The sequence below is a fragment of the Harpia harpyja genome, chromosome 21 (assembly GCF_026419915.1).
Source record: "Harpia harpyja isolate bHarHar1 chromosome 21, bHarHar1 primary haplotype, whole genome shotgun sequence".
Taxonomy (NCBI): Eukaryota; Metazoa; Chordata; class Aves; order Accipitriformes; family Accipitridae; genus Harpia; species Harpia harpyja.
In genome coordinates this window covers 10,276,945-10,295,990 of record NC_068960.1, presented here as the reverse complement: position 1 = coordinate 10,295,990, position 19,046 = coordinate 10,276,945, and the positions used below count along the sequence as shown (strand labels likewise).

The window sequence follows — 19,046 nt, the reverse complement described above, 5'->3', positions numbered from 1 at the left end:
TTTCTGTTATACCGTGATGGTTAGTGAAAGATTTTGTGCCAGATTTATGCTCAGTGAATTATCCCTGAAATTTGTGGAGCTATAGCAGAATTTAATTTGGCAGTGTGGAGTTGATGTTGCTCCCAGTGATGTCTTCAGCTGAAAATCTCAGCTTTCCATTGCCTTACTTAGAGAAAAAATAGGCCCATGTCTGTAGTATTTCTCAGAAGGAGTGCCAGAGGCACTGCGATGGTGTAGAGACTCTGCTGCAGCCGTACGTGAAGAAGTGTGGTAGCAATCTGTGCCAGAGGCATTTAGGAAATACACCCCTGAAGGCAAAGTTTTCTGAAAGGTGAGGAGATTTTAGCAACTGCATTAGCATCTATGGCATGTTCAATACCTTTGATTTTCTTTTTAATGTCATGTGGTGGAATAATTTGGAGGTGATGTGCAGCATCCTCATGATACTGGGGCCAGAAGAAGCAGTTTGAATGAAAGCTTAATAGAAATTCAGTGTGCTCCCATGCTGAGCACAGAATTGGTTGACCGCATAAATCTAAATGTCAAATAACTGGAAAGTTTTACCAAATGGAAATGTGATGTTTTATTTCCATGTTGTCAACACGTGAAAAGAAGCATACTTAATTGACAAAGAGTAAAACTCTGTATAAGTTCTTTTTAAAAAAAATATTAAAAGTAGGGCCAAGATGCCACCAATGTTTTCAAGAAGCGGAAAAATGTCAGTTGCTAATTATTTTGAGAACTAAGCATCGTGCGGGCATTTGTAAGCATTATCTAAAAAGTGAGAAGTATCAGAAAGTTAGTATGGCAACCCCAAGTCCAATTACACTTGGTAGAGCACTGCTGAATAGCAAAATACAGGTTGGTGAGCAATCTAGAAATGATGATGTTTTACTGAGTAGTGTGGATTGTTACTTTGGTTGATTTGATTTTTATCCTGTAAGGAAATTAAAGCTCAAGCACTTCCAAACTTGGTTATATTTCTAAAGATCATCTTTGCATGCCAGCTTTTGCCTAGAAACTCACCCGAAGATGTCAGCCATTGAAACCATTTCATGTGGAAGCATTGCTAAGTAAATTCACTAAATGCCTATTCATCCCAGTAAGATGGAGAATCACTGGAGCAGCAAATGTGAAAATCTGCACAGCTTACTCTACAGAAAGCAGTTTTCTGAGGTTGCCAAATTGAGATGCAGAGTCTGACCCTGGGAGGTATTACAGCTCACATGAGTGAGCATAGAAGGACGGTCTCAGGCTGCTACAGCCTGGTTGTTCAGGCTGGTTGATAGGCAGATATTTCATTTGGTCCAGGTAAAATCAATGAGATTATGAAGATAGTTTACTAGGCTGATAACATTTCCAAGTTGTTGCAGCCTGACCCCAGAAGTTAAACGCATTTTGTACAGGACTCTTAACTTGGTTGTCTGTGGCTTATAATAATGAAATGTTTTCAAGATACAGTACTATTGACAGCTGTTTTATCTTTAGGTTTTCTGCCATCAAGTCCATTACAGACCATTGCTTAAAGGGTGTTGTATCTATAATGTTGTGGGTTTGAATGCAACTCGGGAGATGAATATCTTTTTCATATGATTTATTCAGTTTTCCTAAATATGCTGACCTAGATAAATAGAGAATGTTTTTGCTCCATTGTTAAAGAAATAACAGACCACAAAAGCTGTCAAGCGTAAATACATTCTTGGACATGTCAGCTGAAATTTTGAAAATACTGGTGTCAGATTGCCAGTCATACTAATTGGAATTAACCTTCTAAATTCCTTTGTTCCTATTAATTATATTGGCATTTTGACATCCAAATTCTCTTGCTTTATGCATTCCAGCCATGGCCTGTTCTCTATTACAAGGATGAAAACAAATAAAATGCCAATAGATACTTAACCAAATTCCCTAGGAAAGGTCTGGCAAAGCATATAAAATGGGACTATCAATTCAGTCATCTTACAGCTGGATTTTCAGACTTAAAAAGTGCTGAGCAGTATTACTTAATATATACTCTGTTACAATGCTTAAAACATCTGCCGCGAGTTGATAGGAAATCCGTTAAGATGTAATAAAGCTGTGCTTCTTTCCAAGTACGCTTTCCTGATTAGGGGGAGGCAGTGAAGTTTAGCAGCAGGATGGACATTTTTTCAGCAACTGCCTCCTTCAAAGAGACTGTGGATGGTCCCCAAATGAGAACAATAAGTATATAAATTACTCTAGACGTAGTAGTTTTTGCAGTGTAATTTGTGAATCTTTTGTTCTTTCTCTTGCAGGACAAATGACCAGCTAGTAGCATTCCTGTCCAGGTATCGTGATATGAACTTCTTGAAATCACACGGGAGGGACAACGCAAGGTAAGCTGGCCCTTTCCTCAGCTTATTTTAACCATGGCACTGAGAGTTTTTGCATAGTGATGGTTTTCCAGCCTTATCTGAGAATGGCTCAGAACGGCTCCACCCCAGAGTCAGTTTGCAAAGATGCTTTTGTGGGGAGGGAGACATTAAGCAGACTGATGCTTGTTCCCTCCTTGGGGCTTGGCACAGATTGATGTTTCGGGAGCAAGCGGTAATTGCCCCACGTAACAGCACTTCCCTGCCCCAGTCGGTACCAGCCGCACTGGTGACCAAGACCTACGCTAGCTGGGGTCTGCAGCAAAGCCTTATGTAAGCAGAGCATCTCTGCCAGGTGTGGGAGCCTGTACCAGCCTGCACATGCTAGTGAGGGCGAGGATGGTGGCTGGAGGGTTATCATGATCTGCTCCAGTTTTGAAGTCCTTGGATCACTGTCCGTCTTCATCCACCTTGCACAGGTCTTGGCGAGAAAAGAATGTGCTGTTTCCCACAACGCATCAGGAATACTTACAGCTTTGTGGTTTGGGGGAGTAGCAGTGACCAAACACCGTGTTTCCAAAGATTTAAACAACCTCTGCAGGTGGAAGATCTTTCCCATCTGATTGCAGTAGTCCTCTTTTCCTTGTTATTGCTAGTTTTGTACTGTAACAGCAGTCTTGCAACAGTTCCAGCAACTCCATGTGCTGAGTCCCAGTGGCTTTGCACCTAAAAATATTGTTTTATTCTGCTTGGGTCACCAGATCATCTCTTTAGTCTGTAAAATGTCAAGCGTACTGTAAGGCTGGGTTTAGATAGTGTACATAGAGAATGTGACACACCGAGTCACATGTTCAGCGCAGTGGGTGGGTAGAATAATTCACAGGTCTCTCACTTCTTGGCTGCTCCTGCTCGTGTCACTAGATTTATCAATTCTGTCGTGTTCCTGTTTAATGAAGTCCTCATGAGCATTCATCTTGTGCATGCAGAAAATCTATAGCAAGTAGTAAAAAATAATACTGTGAGGACTAATATTGAAATCCAAGTCAGCAGTTTTCACAGGAGAGTCTCTCTGGTTTGGGAAATGCAGAGTGTCAGAGTGATTGACAGGCTCAGGTCTAGCTGGCAATAGTGATCGACAGCAGCCTTGAAGTAGAAAAGGGAAGAGAAACGGCCAGGGAAAAGCAGTTGGTCTCTTATGCCTTTTTTCTCCTCTGGTGCGCCTGATTCTTCTCAAATTCCCTGAGCTGGCTAAGGAAAATAACTAATGAATCATGACATGCCTGCATCAAGCTGGTTCAAACATGCCAACCTCAGCTGGGTTAGAAGACTTTAGATCAATTAAACATACTAATCTGGTATTAATTTAATAATAAAATGAGCTAATGTGCCACTTGTACTCCTTTTACAGGAATAACAACCCATTTATTAGTTCAGTGGTTCCCTTTGACTATATAAACAACTAAATACCTTTTAGCCTGTTACAACATGTCGCCGTGCTTTATTTTTTCTCCTGGATTTCTACCATAAATCCTCTGTGCATCAGGGAGCATAACGTGGGACATGAGTGCAGATTTGCTGTCCCTGTCTGCCGTGGTTGTGTAGTCCCTGAGTCCCATAAGTGCTCCCACTGCTGACCACTGGATGAATGGATCCTTTCACATCATCCCTGGGCAGCTCCCCAAAATTTCTATCAGGGAGATAGAGTGGCTCCCCTCCTCCCGCATAGCCCAGATAACTGTAGAAACAGGACTCAAGCCAGCAGCTGTGGAAGCCTCTGAGTAATATTGGCATTTGGTAAAAATTAATTCCATTGGTGTCAAAAGCTGATCAAAAAGCAGTTAGCCGTCTGTTTGTATTGCGGGTGAATTTCCAGCTCTACATCCACCTGTTGAGAGAGAAATTGCATCTGATGTGAAGATCTCTAGTCTGATCTTTCAGTTTTAGTGTTTCAGTAACTCAGTCGTGTCTAAATGGGTAAACGTACTGTCTGCGCTGCCCATTTGACACACAATTTCCAATTGACTTTCATTTTGTGCCCAAGAGGTGTAAGCTGTGGTCATGCTGGTGAGGTTTATCCCTGTAGTTAGAATGGGGAAATTCTCTGGGCTGAAATACCTTGTATAAGCACGGGCAGGTGAGATGAGGCCGAAGGCCCATCTAGGCTGTCGTCCCGTGTCCTGCTGCCTACAGCCGATGTCCCCAGAGAAGCAGGAGAGGAGGTGGGTAGTAGTGTTTCCTCACAATATTCTCCCAGCCTCCTGTGACCTTTGCTTGGGGAATTTCCACAGTCAAACTTGGTGACTTGCTCATTTAAGAGTAAGGGATGATTATTTTTTTCTATTGATTTTTCCAGTTACTTTTTAAATTTTGCCCTTTGCTTTGCCTTGTCACAACCCTGTGGAAAAGAAATACCCCATGGGGGGAATGGTATGGCCAAGAGCTTAGCAAGGTCTAGAAGAGAAGCAACAGCCTCAAGGTTTGGCAACAAAAATTTAAAAAAAAAAAAAGATGACAGCTTTTGGAAAGGATTTGGGACACAGGCCTGTGTCCAAGTTATTGGGCAATAAGAAAAAAACTCCCTTGGGACATCCTATCTCAAAACAAACTGGAACAGGATTTTTTATTTAAAATGGCTAGTTGAAGCCATGATAAGGGAGAGGACACTGGACTGACTAGACTGACTGCCACCCCATGTACAATAATAATTTTGCTGTTCCAAGGTGTTTTTCTCAAAACATGTGAACTAATAATAGAGGTGGTCAGCGTTTAAATACCACTGAAAGCAATGTATAACCCTTGCTTCTAATTTTTATTTTAATTTGTGGATGAGTAATGGCTCCTAAACAGTAAGCTTTTCAACTGTTTTAGTCTGTTTTGTAAACAGCTGGAAACTCTGAATTTTAAGTCATTGTAGTCTTTGGATCATACAACGGAGAGAGAAAGATTAGATGTGCCATCTTAAAACTGAAATCCTTATACAGCTCAATTACAATGTACTTTGTATTCAAGGCATGTTCAAAATCAGTACATGTTTTACTGCCAAATAAGGAGAGAAACCAGGCTTCCTTTTATAGAGTGAAGTTTTCTTTTACTTATGCCAAAGTCATTAAAAAGTGCATCGCTCTGATTTTCCTTTAGTGCCTTCAGAAAAGGGAATGGACGTGAAAATGGCTCCTTAACTCAGCTGGAGAAGCATTATTTCCTTAGAGAGCCGGATGTATAAAATGAAATTGCGTACAGTGGCTGGAGTCGTTACATAGTACTTAGTGGGCAACACTTAAATTTTCTCTTCTTTTCAGTGTCTTAGACTATTAAAAGCAAAAGAATAACCTGGTAGTTGTATAAGCTATTACAATTTGGAACACCCGGAAGATTTGGTTTTTTGGCAGGAGCAGCACCTGGCTGATGTATTATAAAATATAAAGACAGTCAAATGTGACATCTTCAATGACAGGCAGGAAAAAGGGTTTTTTTAATAGAACCCTTGCCACAGTAGTCATTTGGGAAACAGTGTAAACATGCTGTGAAGGCTGGATGCTGTTACATCTTAGAGGAATCTGGAACTCATAGGCAGAATACAAACAGCTAAAGAAAAGGCCATTAAAAGTTTGTTATGTATCCGAGCTCTTTTCTTGTGCTGTTTTTTTCTCCTCATTAATGCTATTCTTCACAGTTGTGTTGTCCCTTTTCTGGGTACTGGGTTCCAGATACTTTTAGAGGTGTTGCTGAACTGTATGGCTTTTAGTAAGGAGCATTGCAAGCCCATCCCAGTTCTCAGAGGCTGGAGAGACCTTAACTCCCAAAGGGCTAGAGCACATTCCCAAAATCTCCACCTCTTTCAGCCCAGTTCTGCTGATGTGTATCTGTTTTGTCACCTTTTCAGACATGCCTTTTTTCCACTGTGACACATGCTGTTCATTGGTGTTCTGTACACTGGGTTGATGGTGGTTTGGCGGTCAGTTAGAAAATGGATCACACAGTAAATGCTATTATGTGTTGCATTGATGAATTGCCCAGTAAGTACCCAAATACTAGGAAAAAGACCTGGTATATTATCCCAGCTGTTGGAATAGTTTAACCACTTAGCTCCCAGCAGCACTTACCTTGCTGCTCATGTGAAATATTTGGTGGTTCATTTGGCTCAAATTTCCCTCAGCCATACTTTTTCTTGTTAATTTTTTTTTAAACACTTAAATATTCTGAAGCACATGGACTAAGAAGATATATTTTTTGCTTATAAGTAGTCAGCCCAACAGTTGCATGTGAACTGTAGCGACTGAAATAGCAACATGCATCTTCTGTACAAAGAGTCTGCACTTAAAAATTTTAGACATTACAGCTAACTTTCAGATGTTCCTTATTGCCTTATGCTAAGCGTTAGGGGAGCCATAAAGCCTTTACTGCTTCAGCTTGACAATTTGCCTCCTTGTAGGGCTTTTATTTCTGCTCCGTTTTAGAAAACAATGCTAAGTTGTCAATGCAGAGACAAATAAAAATAGGCTGAAGATGCTAGGAAGATGCAGTAAAAACAGCCATATGTCTTGACATGGGACAAAACAGGATGTTTTTTGGTCTAGGTAGAGTATACAAGCAAGATCATCCACCAGTTCAGGAAGGTGCAATAAGTGAGAAGGTTTGAAGTAGCCATAATCTATGGGGCAGAGCGGGAATTAGGAATGAGGTGGAAATTGAGGTACTGGTAAAATAATCAGAAATCTTATTGCCATCTAAGAACATTGAGCTGCACACTTCATTTTCAGTGGTATAAATAGTAACATTTGTGTCCTTTCATCCAAGGTCCTGAGACATTTTATAAAATAATTATGGTAGGGAACACCCTTTTAAGTTGGACAGATACTGTTGGCCCTGTTTTACCTACAGGTCAATAGCCTGATTGGTAGCTTGAAAATCTGTGTAGAAGTGACTCACACTTGCCCTCAATCATTTGGAAAGTTTGAATCACCATTTCCTTTTCTTTCTTCCGTTGTCTAGTATGCAGATTTCTAGTATGCAGATCCCAAGATGGTAAGCACAGTAGAAACACCGGGTGAGATGCTATTGTAGTGGACACCAGGGGTCCTCTGCACTGCCTGTCCCTTTGCATTGCCGGTGGGCACTGCAGCAGCTGTGATCTGCTGGCCATGGTGGAAGCGGTAGCGTGTGCTGTAGCTGCTCCAGCGGCAACATCACGTAGATGAGATGGCTTCAAGCTCAGCCGCTCAGGCCCAGCAGCGTTCCCAGGTCGGAGGCTGCTCAGTCATGTGGGTGTTGGGAAGAAGCGGAGGTGAGGGACAAGAAATCTTCTGGAGAAGACATTTATTGGAGACAAACAGATGACAAAATGTCAGATTTCATATCATTGAGTCTGTGGTGAATTCATGCTACATCTATGCACACTGTTATTTGCGGTTTTCTCCGTTTTGCTTATTTTATATAAAAAGAAACAAAATCCCTTGAGTTGTGGCCTCCCTGATCGTGAGAGGAAGCCATTACATTTTTGTCCTTGTAAAAGCTGTTCCAGTGTTTCTTAAAAGATACTGTAAGTGAAGAGTGGTGGAAAGAAACCCACAGGAAAGTCTTTGAAAGTCCCTCTCGAGCCTTGTACTCAGGAGGGACTGTATAGAACTGTTGTCAAAACAAGGCAATTCCTAGTAGAGTCATTACTGCAAAAAATAGACTCGCAAGTTTCCTACAACTAAAAAAAATTTCAGAGGTTTTTTATTTTTGGGACACTTGAAGAGTTTGCTCCCTGACCTGCAACATTAAAATATCGAGAAGCATTAAGGCTTTTTAAGACGTCCTCTGAAAGAGAGATTTCCAGAAGATGGAAAGTAAGGTTTTTTAAAACCAGTGGAAGTTAATGCTTAGGAAAAGGTGGATGAGAAGAAAGAATCATGAGGAATTGCTTCTAAATATAATGCAAAGATGTGATATGACTAAAGCATTAAATGGATATACTAAGAAAATTACATATGAAAGAAGCAGAAAGAAATTATGTAGAGTCTGAGGCACCTATTGTAAAGCTTGAAAAATCTAATTATGTCCATATAGAGACAGAATAATATCCAGATAAAATGTGTGTATTCATCAGCGTTCAACGGCATCTTGTGTGGAATACCCTAAATGCCATGGATGTTTGGTTTCCATAAAATGCCATTGATTGAGAAGGGCCACGTTTAACATAGTATTTCAAGGTAGACTTGTAACTTGAGAGAGACAGTCAAAATACCATACCATTTTTGCTACACTGTAAATGATCTAAACCTTATATTGTCCAAGGTTTGTGGCAGCAGACTGGTTGCCTGCCCCAGATTTACTTGCACACTGAGCATAAAACTGTTTAAACATACTTAGGAGACAACTGGTAACACGGACCCTCAGAAAATCTTTCCAGTAGAGCTGCTTGGTTTCATGATGACTTGCAGGCCAGCTCCTAGACACCCACAGAAACTGCAGGAACAAATGTCACCAACAGCATCTCTCAGTGCTGGCTGATTTTTCACGGCCGTGTCACCTGCGTTTTCTGCTCTGAATTCAGTCCCTGTCCTCCTGAGGTCAGCGCCTGTGCCGTCCTCACCGAGGGGCAGCTGGTGATCCCACGGTGCGGGGCTGGCAGCCCCTCCATTCACACGCCCGTCACGCTCTGCTGCTCCACAAGGTCTGGTGCCCTCCTCGGTTATAGGGCATGTAGAGATATGAATGACAAACACTAATCGTATTTTAAAAGTAAGATTTCCCTATGTTCCTTGTTAACTTCCGAGCATTTAGCCAGTGAAAGCATTTCAGTTTGTGTGCTTACTTACAGGTTTGGCTTTTGCATGTGAAATAAGCCCAATCTCGCTATAGCAAATCCAGTCAAGAGAGAAATTCTTTATGATATTGTTGATGTTCATTTGTGCTTTGGCATTAAAGCTTAGGGGATTGTTAGGATAGTATTGTGTTTATAATATTTTCTTCAGAGTGAGGGAATTAAAGAAAGATAAGAATTCTGCTTTTAACCTCGTAATGTGCATTCAGGATGCTGCAGTTTAAACACATTGGAAAGCAGGTTACAATTTTTATTTCTCCCTCTCTTTTCTTCCATTGTTTTTATCTATACTGAGAGTTTTTTCACAGCCTTTTGAAACAGCAGGAATTGTGCATTCTGCACTTTCTGCATGCTGCCTGTCACACTGGGAGGAAATCTTCCTCACCTTGACAGACTAAGTAGGTGCTGTTCCTTTCTGACGTTGTTCCCCCTGTCAAGCTTCAGCTCCATTTCGGGAGTGGGGGGTCAGCCCTGGAGGCTTCTGACACAACAAAAAGAGGTCTTGGGAAACATACTGCAAGATCATATCTGCAGTATGGGAAACATTCTGCAAGATCAGATGTTTGTCTGATACAGACGTTGTGCTTAAATAGCCAATTGTTAATTATTTCAGATTTTTTAAATACCGTGTAACCCTTGATAGAATAGAGCTACTCATGGAAATGGGGTGAAGTCAAGGTTGTGTCGCAGTCAACTGGAAATTCGTCGCATACTCAATGGAGGCCAAGATTTCTGGCCTGCAGCGGGCAGGGAATGAAACTGCTCTGTGCAGGTTTGGGTTTTATGAACTTGCTTATTACAAAGAATTATTCAGTGACTGGTTTATGGAGATATATTGTAGCCTAGAGATTGCTCACAAATTACTTGTTGCAATTATTACACTCAAGATTGTCAAATTACTGTTCTGCGCTTTCTACTTGGTCACCTAAATTGCAAGTTATTGTTTTATGCTTCCCGACTGATTGACTCTGGTAAGTGTTTCCAAGGTGGCTGTGCAAACACTGCTGGCAAGAGCCTCTCATATTTCTCATCTGTAAAAATATTTACTTGACTTTTCCCACCAAAATTGGCTGACTTCTTCAAATTTTTGTTTAAAGATAGTTAAAAGAGGAGCAGATAGAGTCAAAGCAATGTGCAGTTTGTCTGCATACATTAAGGAGAGCATGGACGTGGTGCTAGTGGAGCTCCAACTCCCAAGCTCTGCAGACCCTTGCTTTGACATTGACTTTCAACTTGTGATGAGTTGTTTCGCTGACGCATTGTTAACTTTTATTCATAGTTCTTATCTTTGTATACTGAGTAATAATGATGAGGTCCTGGTGGGTGCACCTGGTTAACAGTGAAATGTCGATAGGAGGTTTTGTAGGCAAGAGGCCAGAAACAGGAAACATTCAGGAAGAAACCTTTTCACCTTAAAAAATACATTCTTTCCAGACAAAAACCTTTTAGTGATGAATTAGAAGTAATGTTTAGCAATATGATAGCCTCTGATGCTTAAGAAGGTTTTATTCATTCATAGACTTCAGAAAACAGCGAACTCTCTGTCTTATATACTGCGTAAGTGTGAGCATTCAAGAGAGGGGGCCTCTCAAAGTTGCTGTGGTATGCAGTGTCACTTGGAGAAAACTATCCAAAAGGGTGATATTTGATTGTGATATTTTTGCTGATATTAAGTAACTGTGCAACAATATTTATTAGCAGTTAAAACATATCGTAAGAAGAGCTGAGCTATGTGTTTATATTCATGTTGTAGGAGCGTGTGCTAAACATCTTACAAATGCTTTATGTGTTATACAATCCTAGAGTCTCATCTCAAATGCAATTATAAATATTTAAATACACTACAAAGTAAGAGGAGTTCTCTGAGCTGGATTGCAGTCATGAGCTGTCTGGACAGTTAACTATCTGTACTCAGTGTTACAGACCATGTGCTGCAGGCAGTAGGTTTTTTAACAAAGTAAAAAAAAATAACCACCCGGAGGCATGTAAACCCTGAGGCTGCATCCATGCGTAGTCAGGGCGCAAAGGGCACCTTTCACATGTGTAGCTGCCTGACTGCTGAGCTCAGCTGGCAAGATGCGTTCATATTATGCTATGCTTGCTGCTTACTTGCAAGTGTAATACAGGTTCCTCAAAACTGGAGGCTTTTTAGGAAGAGTTAAAATTGATTAAGGGTAAGTATAAAATGTCTTAGATGGGGTGTTCTATGAAATAAGGTAAAATGGCATGCTCTCTCTTAACCCTAGTCTTAGTTTAATTTTATTTTCTACTGGTTGACTCTCTTTTCTTGTCATCGTTATTTTCCTCCTGTTGTTTGTCTTAGATCAGGAGAAAGGTCAAGTGTCTTTATCTGATGGCAATCTCCATTGTATTTGGCTAACCATACCGTGGTGCAATTGTGTGTCGTTATCCTGGCAAGTACATTTGCAGTTGTCAGAGGTGGTGCCAGTCTTGCCTGAAATTCAGGGTGCCAGGAAGAACCTAAATTTTTCCACATTGACTAAGAATAATGAAATGCTATTATTAATCCATTTTTTCTACTTTAATTTGGGCGTCATCTGCTAGGTGTCTTGTGAAACCCAAGAGAGAAAGACTTGAGGGAAAAATCACCATTTTTTGTATTTCATTGCTCTCTCTGAAGCTTGGCATGCCTTCATAAAATACACTTGTTTGGTATTACATTGAGCATAACCAGAAACTAATGAAATACAGCATAAGTCTAGAAACAAATCAGTAGGGTCATGCTTTTGCCCTCCATCTTCTTATCTTTCTTTTCAGAGGTGGCTGCTGCAAGCATTGTTGGATGGCTAGTCAAGAATCTTTATGAACTGTTTGTAGTGTTTGAGGGGTTTTGATTTCTTGAAAAGGCCTACCTAGCATACAAATAACACCTCTCCCTTTCCCTCAGGCAGTATCCAATATGCTTATAGTAAGTTCTTGCCTCCCTGAGTGCCAAAATCGCTATTGCTGAAGTAGCTAGGAGCATCTGTCATCCTAGAAGAGAATCTAGAGAGAAAAAAAAAAAGCCTCATCCATCTTTTCCAGTTTGGTTGCAGTTCAGTTCTCTGTGTGCCAGCAGTACAGCCTAGGCTTGCTAGGGCGACCCACTGCCTCCTCAGGCAGGATCGTCTAGCTTCCAGCAGATCTAAAATATACTTGGTCCCCTTGGCTCCCAAGGAACATTTACGGATAGCAAGCAATTTCCCACTGGAGACCTGTGTCTTCAGAGCCCCTTGTATAAATTATTGCTTCATAGATAAAAGGAAATTATTTGCTATGCTAATGTGTTATTTGGTTTACGTGTAATGACTCTGTGTGAAGCAGGTCCAGTAAAGGTGAAGCTTCTGAAAAATGCCTGCTTCCTATTTGGTTGTTACTGGTATTTAAAACCTGATGTGATCTTTCTAGGAAGGTTTCAAGAAGCATTAGCAAAAGGGTCCTCTCTTTGCAGGTCTCCAAAGGTGTTGCTGCTTTTCAGTTGGGCAGCGCTGCCTTGCTGGAGGATGAATGGTTGGAAAGTACATTTAGTTTTCTTCTAATAACCTTGTTGTATAAGATTTTAGGACTGAGATTTGTTGTGAAAACACTTGTGCTCCCAAGAATTGTCTTATTTCACTCCATACACCGAGATTCGCTTGTCCAAGCCATTAGCTCAAAAAAGTCACAGAACTGTGTATGTATACCAAAAAGGAGCCTCTCAGCCATTTTGGGTAACATTGAAGCTGTGAGCCTAGATTTGCTGGGACCTTCTCATCTTGAGTGTGGCCATACTCTTCTATTGCCGATTTCAGACAATAAGGCTGAAGTTGTGTAACTGGGCTTTCTGGTATTAGTTAACTGTAAGCCCTATCATGTAATAAAGGCTGAGGGAGTTCGTAAGTAGAGGAGTTTTTGAAATGGTCAGGTGGGGTTTTTTTATCTGGGGGTTTCTATTGCAGTCAAGGAAACTTGTATTTGAAAATGAGAATAAAGGGTGATAAATTGGTAGAGATAGCAGTTGAAAGAAATTATTTAATGGAAAAGAACTTTACGTTCCTATTTAAATATGGTCGATAAAATTCTATTATTTTCTTAAAATAATTAACTCAAATGAGCATTTAGTTTTGAGGGAAATAAATAAATGACCAAACTTTCAGGCACATTAATATTTGATTTGGAGATAACTGCATAAATATTGAATTTGAAGATTACATTCCAGGGCACTGCATTAAAATTGCAAGGCTTTTCTATTATCCTTCATAATGGAACATGAAATTAGAAACTTGTTCATGGAAAGAAAAATTTCTCCACTCTCATCTACACATTTTCTGCACTGTTGTGTTAACAGTGGAGCTCTACTTCTCATACTGTGAGAAGAGACATAGCTATCAGTAGGACATAGACCCTGAAGTCATTTACGGTCCTTTTGAAAATTAATATGCACCATTTCGTAATTGCGTCTCAGTTCTTTGATTGGTATAGGAGAAAACTTTAACCAGAGAGTTAGCCTGCGGGGTTAACGCTCAAGTTACCAGATGCAGGAGTCCAGAAAGCTTTGGTGGTGTTCCTTAACTTTTATTTCTTTTCCCCTTCCTTCAGTTGCCTGTGTTTGAGGACCACTAAAATGTCTTCTTGACTTCCTAATCCTAAAACATTTCTAAGAGCCCTGGTGTTAGCTCTGTGTCATTCAGGAAGGAAACACAGGTCTTACGGTGTCCTCCTCAGTGTAGGTGCCGCAGCTTTTGTTAGCCTGCAGTTCTTGCATCCGGTGAGATCTGTGGTTTTGTGGATGTTAGTCACTATAACAGTCTGGTAAGCTAGCATTTATTATCAATCAGAACATGCAGCATGTATTCAACACAGCAACTCAGCGTTGTTAACGGTGCTCAGCCCCCCTTGCGAAGGCGTGTGCTAATTCATGGCTGCCCTGCTTCCCTTTCTGGAAAATAATTCTGAAAATGGAATAACAAACAGAAACCTGGATCAGACAGTCTCAAAACATGTGTGGGCATCCAGTCCAAAGTGTTTTCAAACATAGATTGATTTTCCAACTCTTTTTTTCTTATATTGGTCTCAAATAATTCATTTCCATAACTTTACAGTTCTGCAGTTGCTCCTCTTATTCATGGTTCAGCAATAACAAAACATTGTTCCCCATAGACTTGAAAACGGAGCGCACATACTCATTCTACAGCAAAGAGCAATGCAATTGTATTTCTTCCTAATTAACAATACTCCAATAGAAAAATTCTTGGAATAATAACATAGGAGAAAATTGGTCATTTTACCTTTATGTATGGTTTGCTGTTTTTCAAAAACTGTGCATTATTTAGAGACAGAAGCCTATCACACAGATTCTGTTTAGTTCCTGTTCATGTTATGGTTCTTCTGCAGTGGTTTGTTAAGAGTTAATGAACATTACGGATTTTCCTGCCATACAGCTCTGTAACTTGCACAGTTCTGTCTTAGGACAGCAGAAGGTGTAAATGATGTTTAAAAGCAATCTGTTGATCTTTGCCTCTATAACTGAACGTATAACTGATTAATGATTTATTAAACCTCTCTACATTATTTATGAGTAGAACAGAAATATAAACAAGTGACCTTTTAATCCTTTTTTGTTTGAGAGAGTAGCTACTTTATTTATAGAGCTAGTGATGATAACAAAATACAAATTAACTTTTAATGACTGCTTTTGTATTCCCTCAGATTTATCAGAAAACAAGGACTGGATCGGCTTTTCCTAGAATGTGATACCCACATGTGGCGCCTGGGGGACCGGAGGATCCCAGAAGGAATCGCAGTCGATGGAGGGTCGGACTGGTTTCTTCTGAACAGGAAGTTTGTGGAGTATGTCACTTTTTCTAATGATGATCTGGTAACAAAGATGAAGAGATTTTACTCTTACACGTTACTTCCTGCTGAGGTATGTGAATTCAAAGCAATCCCTCTCTGTGTTCAAAACTGCAACATTTGTGCTTGTCCCAAAGGTCACTGAAGTCAGAGGGGCTTCCACTTGATTTCAGTGGGCTTTGGATCATCCCACAGTGGGTAATGAGAATTTTACTCCCATGACGAGTAAGTCCTTTAGTGTTAGAACAACTTTTGCAGTTGTTTAGTTACTCTGTTTGTTTGCAGGACTTTTTTGCAAGGAGTGGCTTTGTTTTATACTTTTAAGCCTATTAATCTATTACCGAACAACCAAAAGTCCAGCTGCCCTTTGCTCACAAATTGTTCCTCCACAAAGCCTTTGAAGGCTATTAGAAATGGCGAATTGTCTTCGTAAGTAGCTTTCCTCGCTATTATCCAGCCCTTTTCTTTAAAAATAAAAACCCTACAAACAAAGGTTTATTGTTCTGTTCAAAACTCAGCTAGAAGGCATAGTCACAAATCATTTAGATCACTGAGGAATCGCTCTGGCTACAAGTGATGCAGAAGGGGAGTGCGCACCAGGATGGGTTTTCGTCTAGCATGCGGTGGTGTGTCAGGGAGATGTGCGTTATCTACAAATAGAGCACAGAGCCTGGCGGGTTGTCAGGCTGTGCTGCACCTGCCTCAGCAGGTACCTTGCTCCCCTGGTTTGTCAGGCTCTGCTCCCAGGCATAGCATGCAGCCATCCCAAGCAAGACCTGATGCTCTGCTCATAGCATGCAGCCATCCCAAGGCAAGACCTGATGACTGTCTTTAGAACAATAACTTACTTCCTTGCTAGTGGCCCCTGAACATTTTGAGGGATTTATGAGACCGATCTTGCAAATCTAGGCTTATTAGTTTGCGGTGGAACACAGCAATTGTCATCTTTTGATAGGGGTTTATTATTCCACACACATGTTGAATAATCTTGCTTTAATCCCATTTCTGTTAAAAATCACCTTTTGTCTCAACTCTGATAACCTTTTCATCCATTATCTAGGAGAAATTTCTGTATCATTATAAAAGGACACAGGGCAATGTGTAATTGGGTAGGGTTTTTTTTTCCTCTCGCTTGACTGAGAATGGATGCCTTTATGGGTTTAACCAAACAGTTCAAGCATAAAATCCATATTCACTGGGCTGTCATTTAACATTAAAAAGGGTAGGGGGATTATTTGGGGGCCAGCCGTGCTAATGTTGTGCTGGTTATTTATAGGTCTTACTATTGCTGATTTTAAAGAGAAGTCACTACTCCAAAAATCATCTTTTACAGGGCTAAATGTGATCATATTCCATAGCTTCTTCCTACAAGGTTTTCTTTGCAAGATACATATCTGGTTTCTTAAAATTGCGCTGCCTTCACTGACCTGTTAACCTGCTATATGAGTCCCCATTACACATGATTTATGTAATAGCTGATATTATGATGATATAATTAGGATAGCCCAATAGGAATTCCTTGCTGCCTTGAGTCAGCAAATAAAGGCTTATGATTTCAGATGTAATTGCAGGAGGCAGAATGCCCTTCTGGTGCCTGGGTTGAACTCTATGTTTCAGAACAAGGCCGTTCAACTAGCAATGCATTTTGGAGTGCTGGAGATAGAGACACCCACAGAAGAGCTGTCTGAGACTGTATTTTTTTCATAGTAACCGGGGTGATGGTGAAGGTTTGAGAATTGTCTTAGGAAACAACTTGAGATATATCATTAACACATTGCTCAGGAAAATAGTCCTAAATCTATTAGACCAGAGAGTAGCTTACAGAAGAGAAATAAGGGGAATTGCTCATACAGCTGAAATAAAAATAAAAATTCTGGCACTGGTTGCCTTTTCTGGAGTCCTTTGGACTCCCAATGCCCAAAGTTGGTCATTGCAGAAGTGCAACTATTCTGTGCCAGGTTATTGTAGCAAGGCCGCACCTGTATGTTATTACAGTTTGGCTGGGTCTATAGCATGTTGTGATTTTTTTCATGCTCTATGGAATGCATACATGTAGAGTACTTTTCATATATGGCAGAACAATAGAGCTTGTTAATTTTGTCATTTTGAAAGAAAATAAGTCACCTGCATTAGGTTCAGGCCCATGGGCTGAAGTGAAGGAGAAAATGGAAGCCTGAGGAGCTGAATGCACTGATCTGCTCTGTCTTTCTTGCAGTCCTTCTTTCACACTGTTCTAGAAAATAGCCCGTACTGTGACTCCATGGTGGACAACAACTTGCGCATCACAAACTGGAACCGTAAACTCGGTTGCAAGTGTCAGTACAAGCACATTGTTGACTGGTGTGGCTGTTCACCTAATGACTTCAAACCAGCAGACTTCCACCGATTCCAGGTAACTGAAGCAGACCCTGATACCCGCAAAGAAGCTCTTCCCCCTCTGCTGGGGTGTGGAGAGCGGTCTGGCTGCATGGCTGCGGCAGGGAGTAGGAAGGGAAGCTTTTACTTCATCAAGCAAGGTGGAGAAAGAGGTGTGAGGAATCTCTGCTCTTAATTTCAGGAGAATAAAAGATTGGTTCTACTGTGTTTTGGCCCTTGAGACTTACCACTGTGTGGTAAGGTCACAAAGCAGCTCTTTGGACTACTTGGCATTAGTAGGTCTGCTGTGCTAGAAAGCAGGGAAGCTTGACACATCTCTCACTGTACCAATATTACTTGGTAACTCTTGTGAATTTATTGCAAAGGTTTTTTTCCAAAGTTCCAGCTCAGATGCTTTCATGATTTCATGAAGCTCCTGGCTTTCACTGTTAAGCAGTGGTTTTCATCATTGAAAAAAGCTTAAAAGTTGACTAGAGTGCCTGCTAGAGGCTTATGTAGCACAAGGCAAATCAATTTTCGTGATTATATTCATCAACAGGATTATATTTAAGTTTATCTTGTGGTTTTGGGGACCAGAGTCATGAGGTTTTGATCACCCAGGCTTGGCAGCACTGCCTTAAAAAGTTAAATCGGTTACTTTGTGATACAGTTTCCTCAAGGCAGACATGAGAGCAAATCCTTGTGCTCAGGGGTGCACTTGGTCTCAAGACTGTATCTGGTCTGTGTATCTTCTATTAAGAATGAACAACCACTTGTTTCAAGGTCACCAGATTTGCAATTCCATCCCTGCAGCTCCTCGGGGTTCCCTGCATAAAGCATGTTTGTTCAGGCTTTGTGTGGGATGGGGAATGTGTTACCCTACAGCACAAAAATGATGACTGCTCCGAAACAGAGATCTTTTCTTTATTGTAATGTGCTGCCTACCAGGCGCAGTTGAAGTCAGTGACACAGGCACTCACAAAAAGAGCAAATGGGACGTTATCTAAGAGAGGCTCTGCTGCCCCAAACATCAATCCCAGGAAAGTCTCCAGCACAGAATAAATGGCAAGTCTTAAAAAACTCCTGCCAGTCTACAGAGGCTGACCTGCTCCAAGCTGGGAAAACAACCCACAACGACATTTCAGAAAACAATCAGGTAAACTGAGCTGCAAGGGAAAGTTCAAAATTAGAATAGATGTAAAGGCAACTTCTGACACTTGCCTGATGAGAGAGCCCCTCAGATGAACACATGGCACCAGAAGGCTTGCTCACAGTTCCCACAGAGGCACAAAGCAAGCCGCAGAGGAGGAGATCAGAGAGCCCACAGCATGCACCATCTCAGAGTAAAACTGAGCATCCTCAAAAGAATTTTTCAACCATCTGGGGCACTTTTGAACTCCTCAGCCCCTCAGAACCCATGCTCAAAGATGAGCAAGGCAAAACAAAGGCTTTTTAAAAGCCCATGGTAGTTGAGTAGCATATAAACGGGTAATATACCCAAGATTGTGTCAAGTGCAGAGCAAAATATCTGTACGGGACCAGTCAGAAGCTGAGAAACCTCAGCCACAGATGGCACCTCTCCCAGAGTCCTCTTACAACTTCGTAGCAGCAAATCCATACATGCAAAGTACTGCTCTGCCTCTTCTGAGCCCCTGTGCCACAGGATGCTTTGCTCCCTGCCTGACCACTAATAACACATGCCAGTGCTGCGCCGTCTC

General features: G+C 41.0%; 1 protein-coding gene across 2 annotated transcripts in view; it reads left to right on the top strand.

Moving 5' to 3' along the window:
* Positions 1-19,046, top strand: part of XYLT1 (xylosyltransferase 1) — a 205,014-nt gene that overhangs the window by 165,439 nt on the left and 20,529 nt on the right. For both annotated transcript variants that reach the window (XM_052772962.1, XM_052772963.1), the window contains 3 exons: positions 2,277-2,357; positions 14,830-15,046; positions 17,189-17,365. In XM_052772962.1, the coding sequence (XP_052628922.1) occupies positions 2,277-2,357; positions 14,830-15,046; positions 17,189-17,365 (475 nt within the window). The remainder of the gene's footprint in view (positions 1-2,276; positions 2,358-14,829; positions 15,047-17,188; positions 17,366-19,046) is intronic.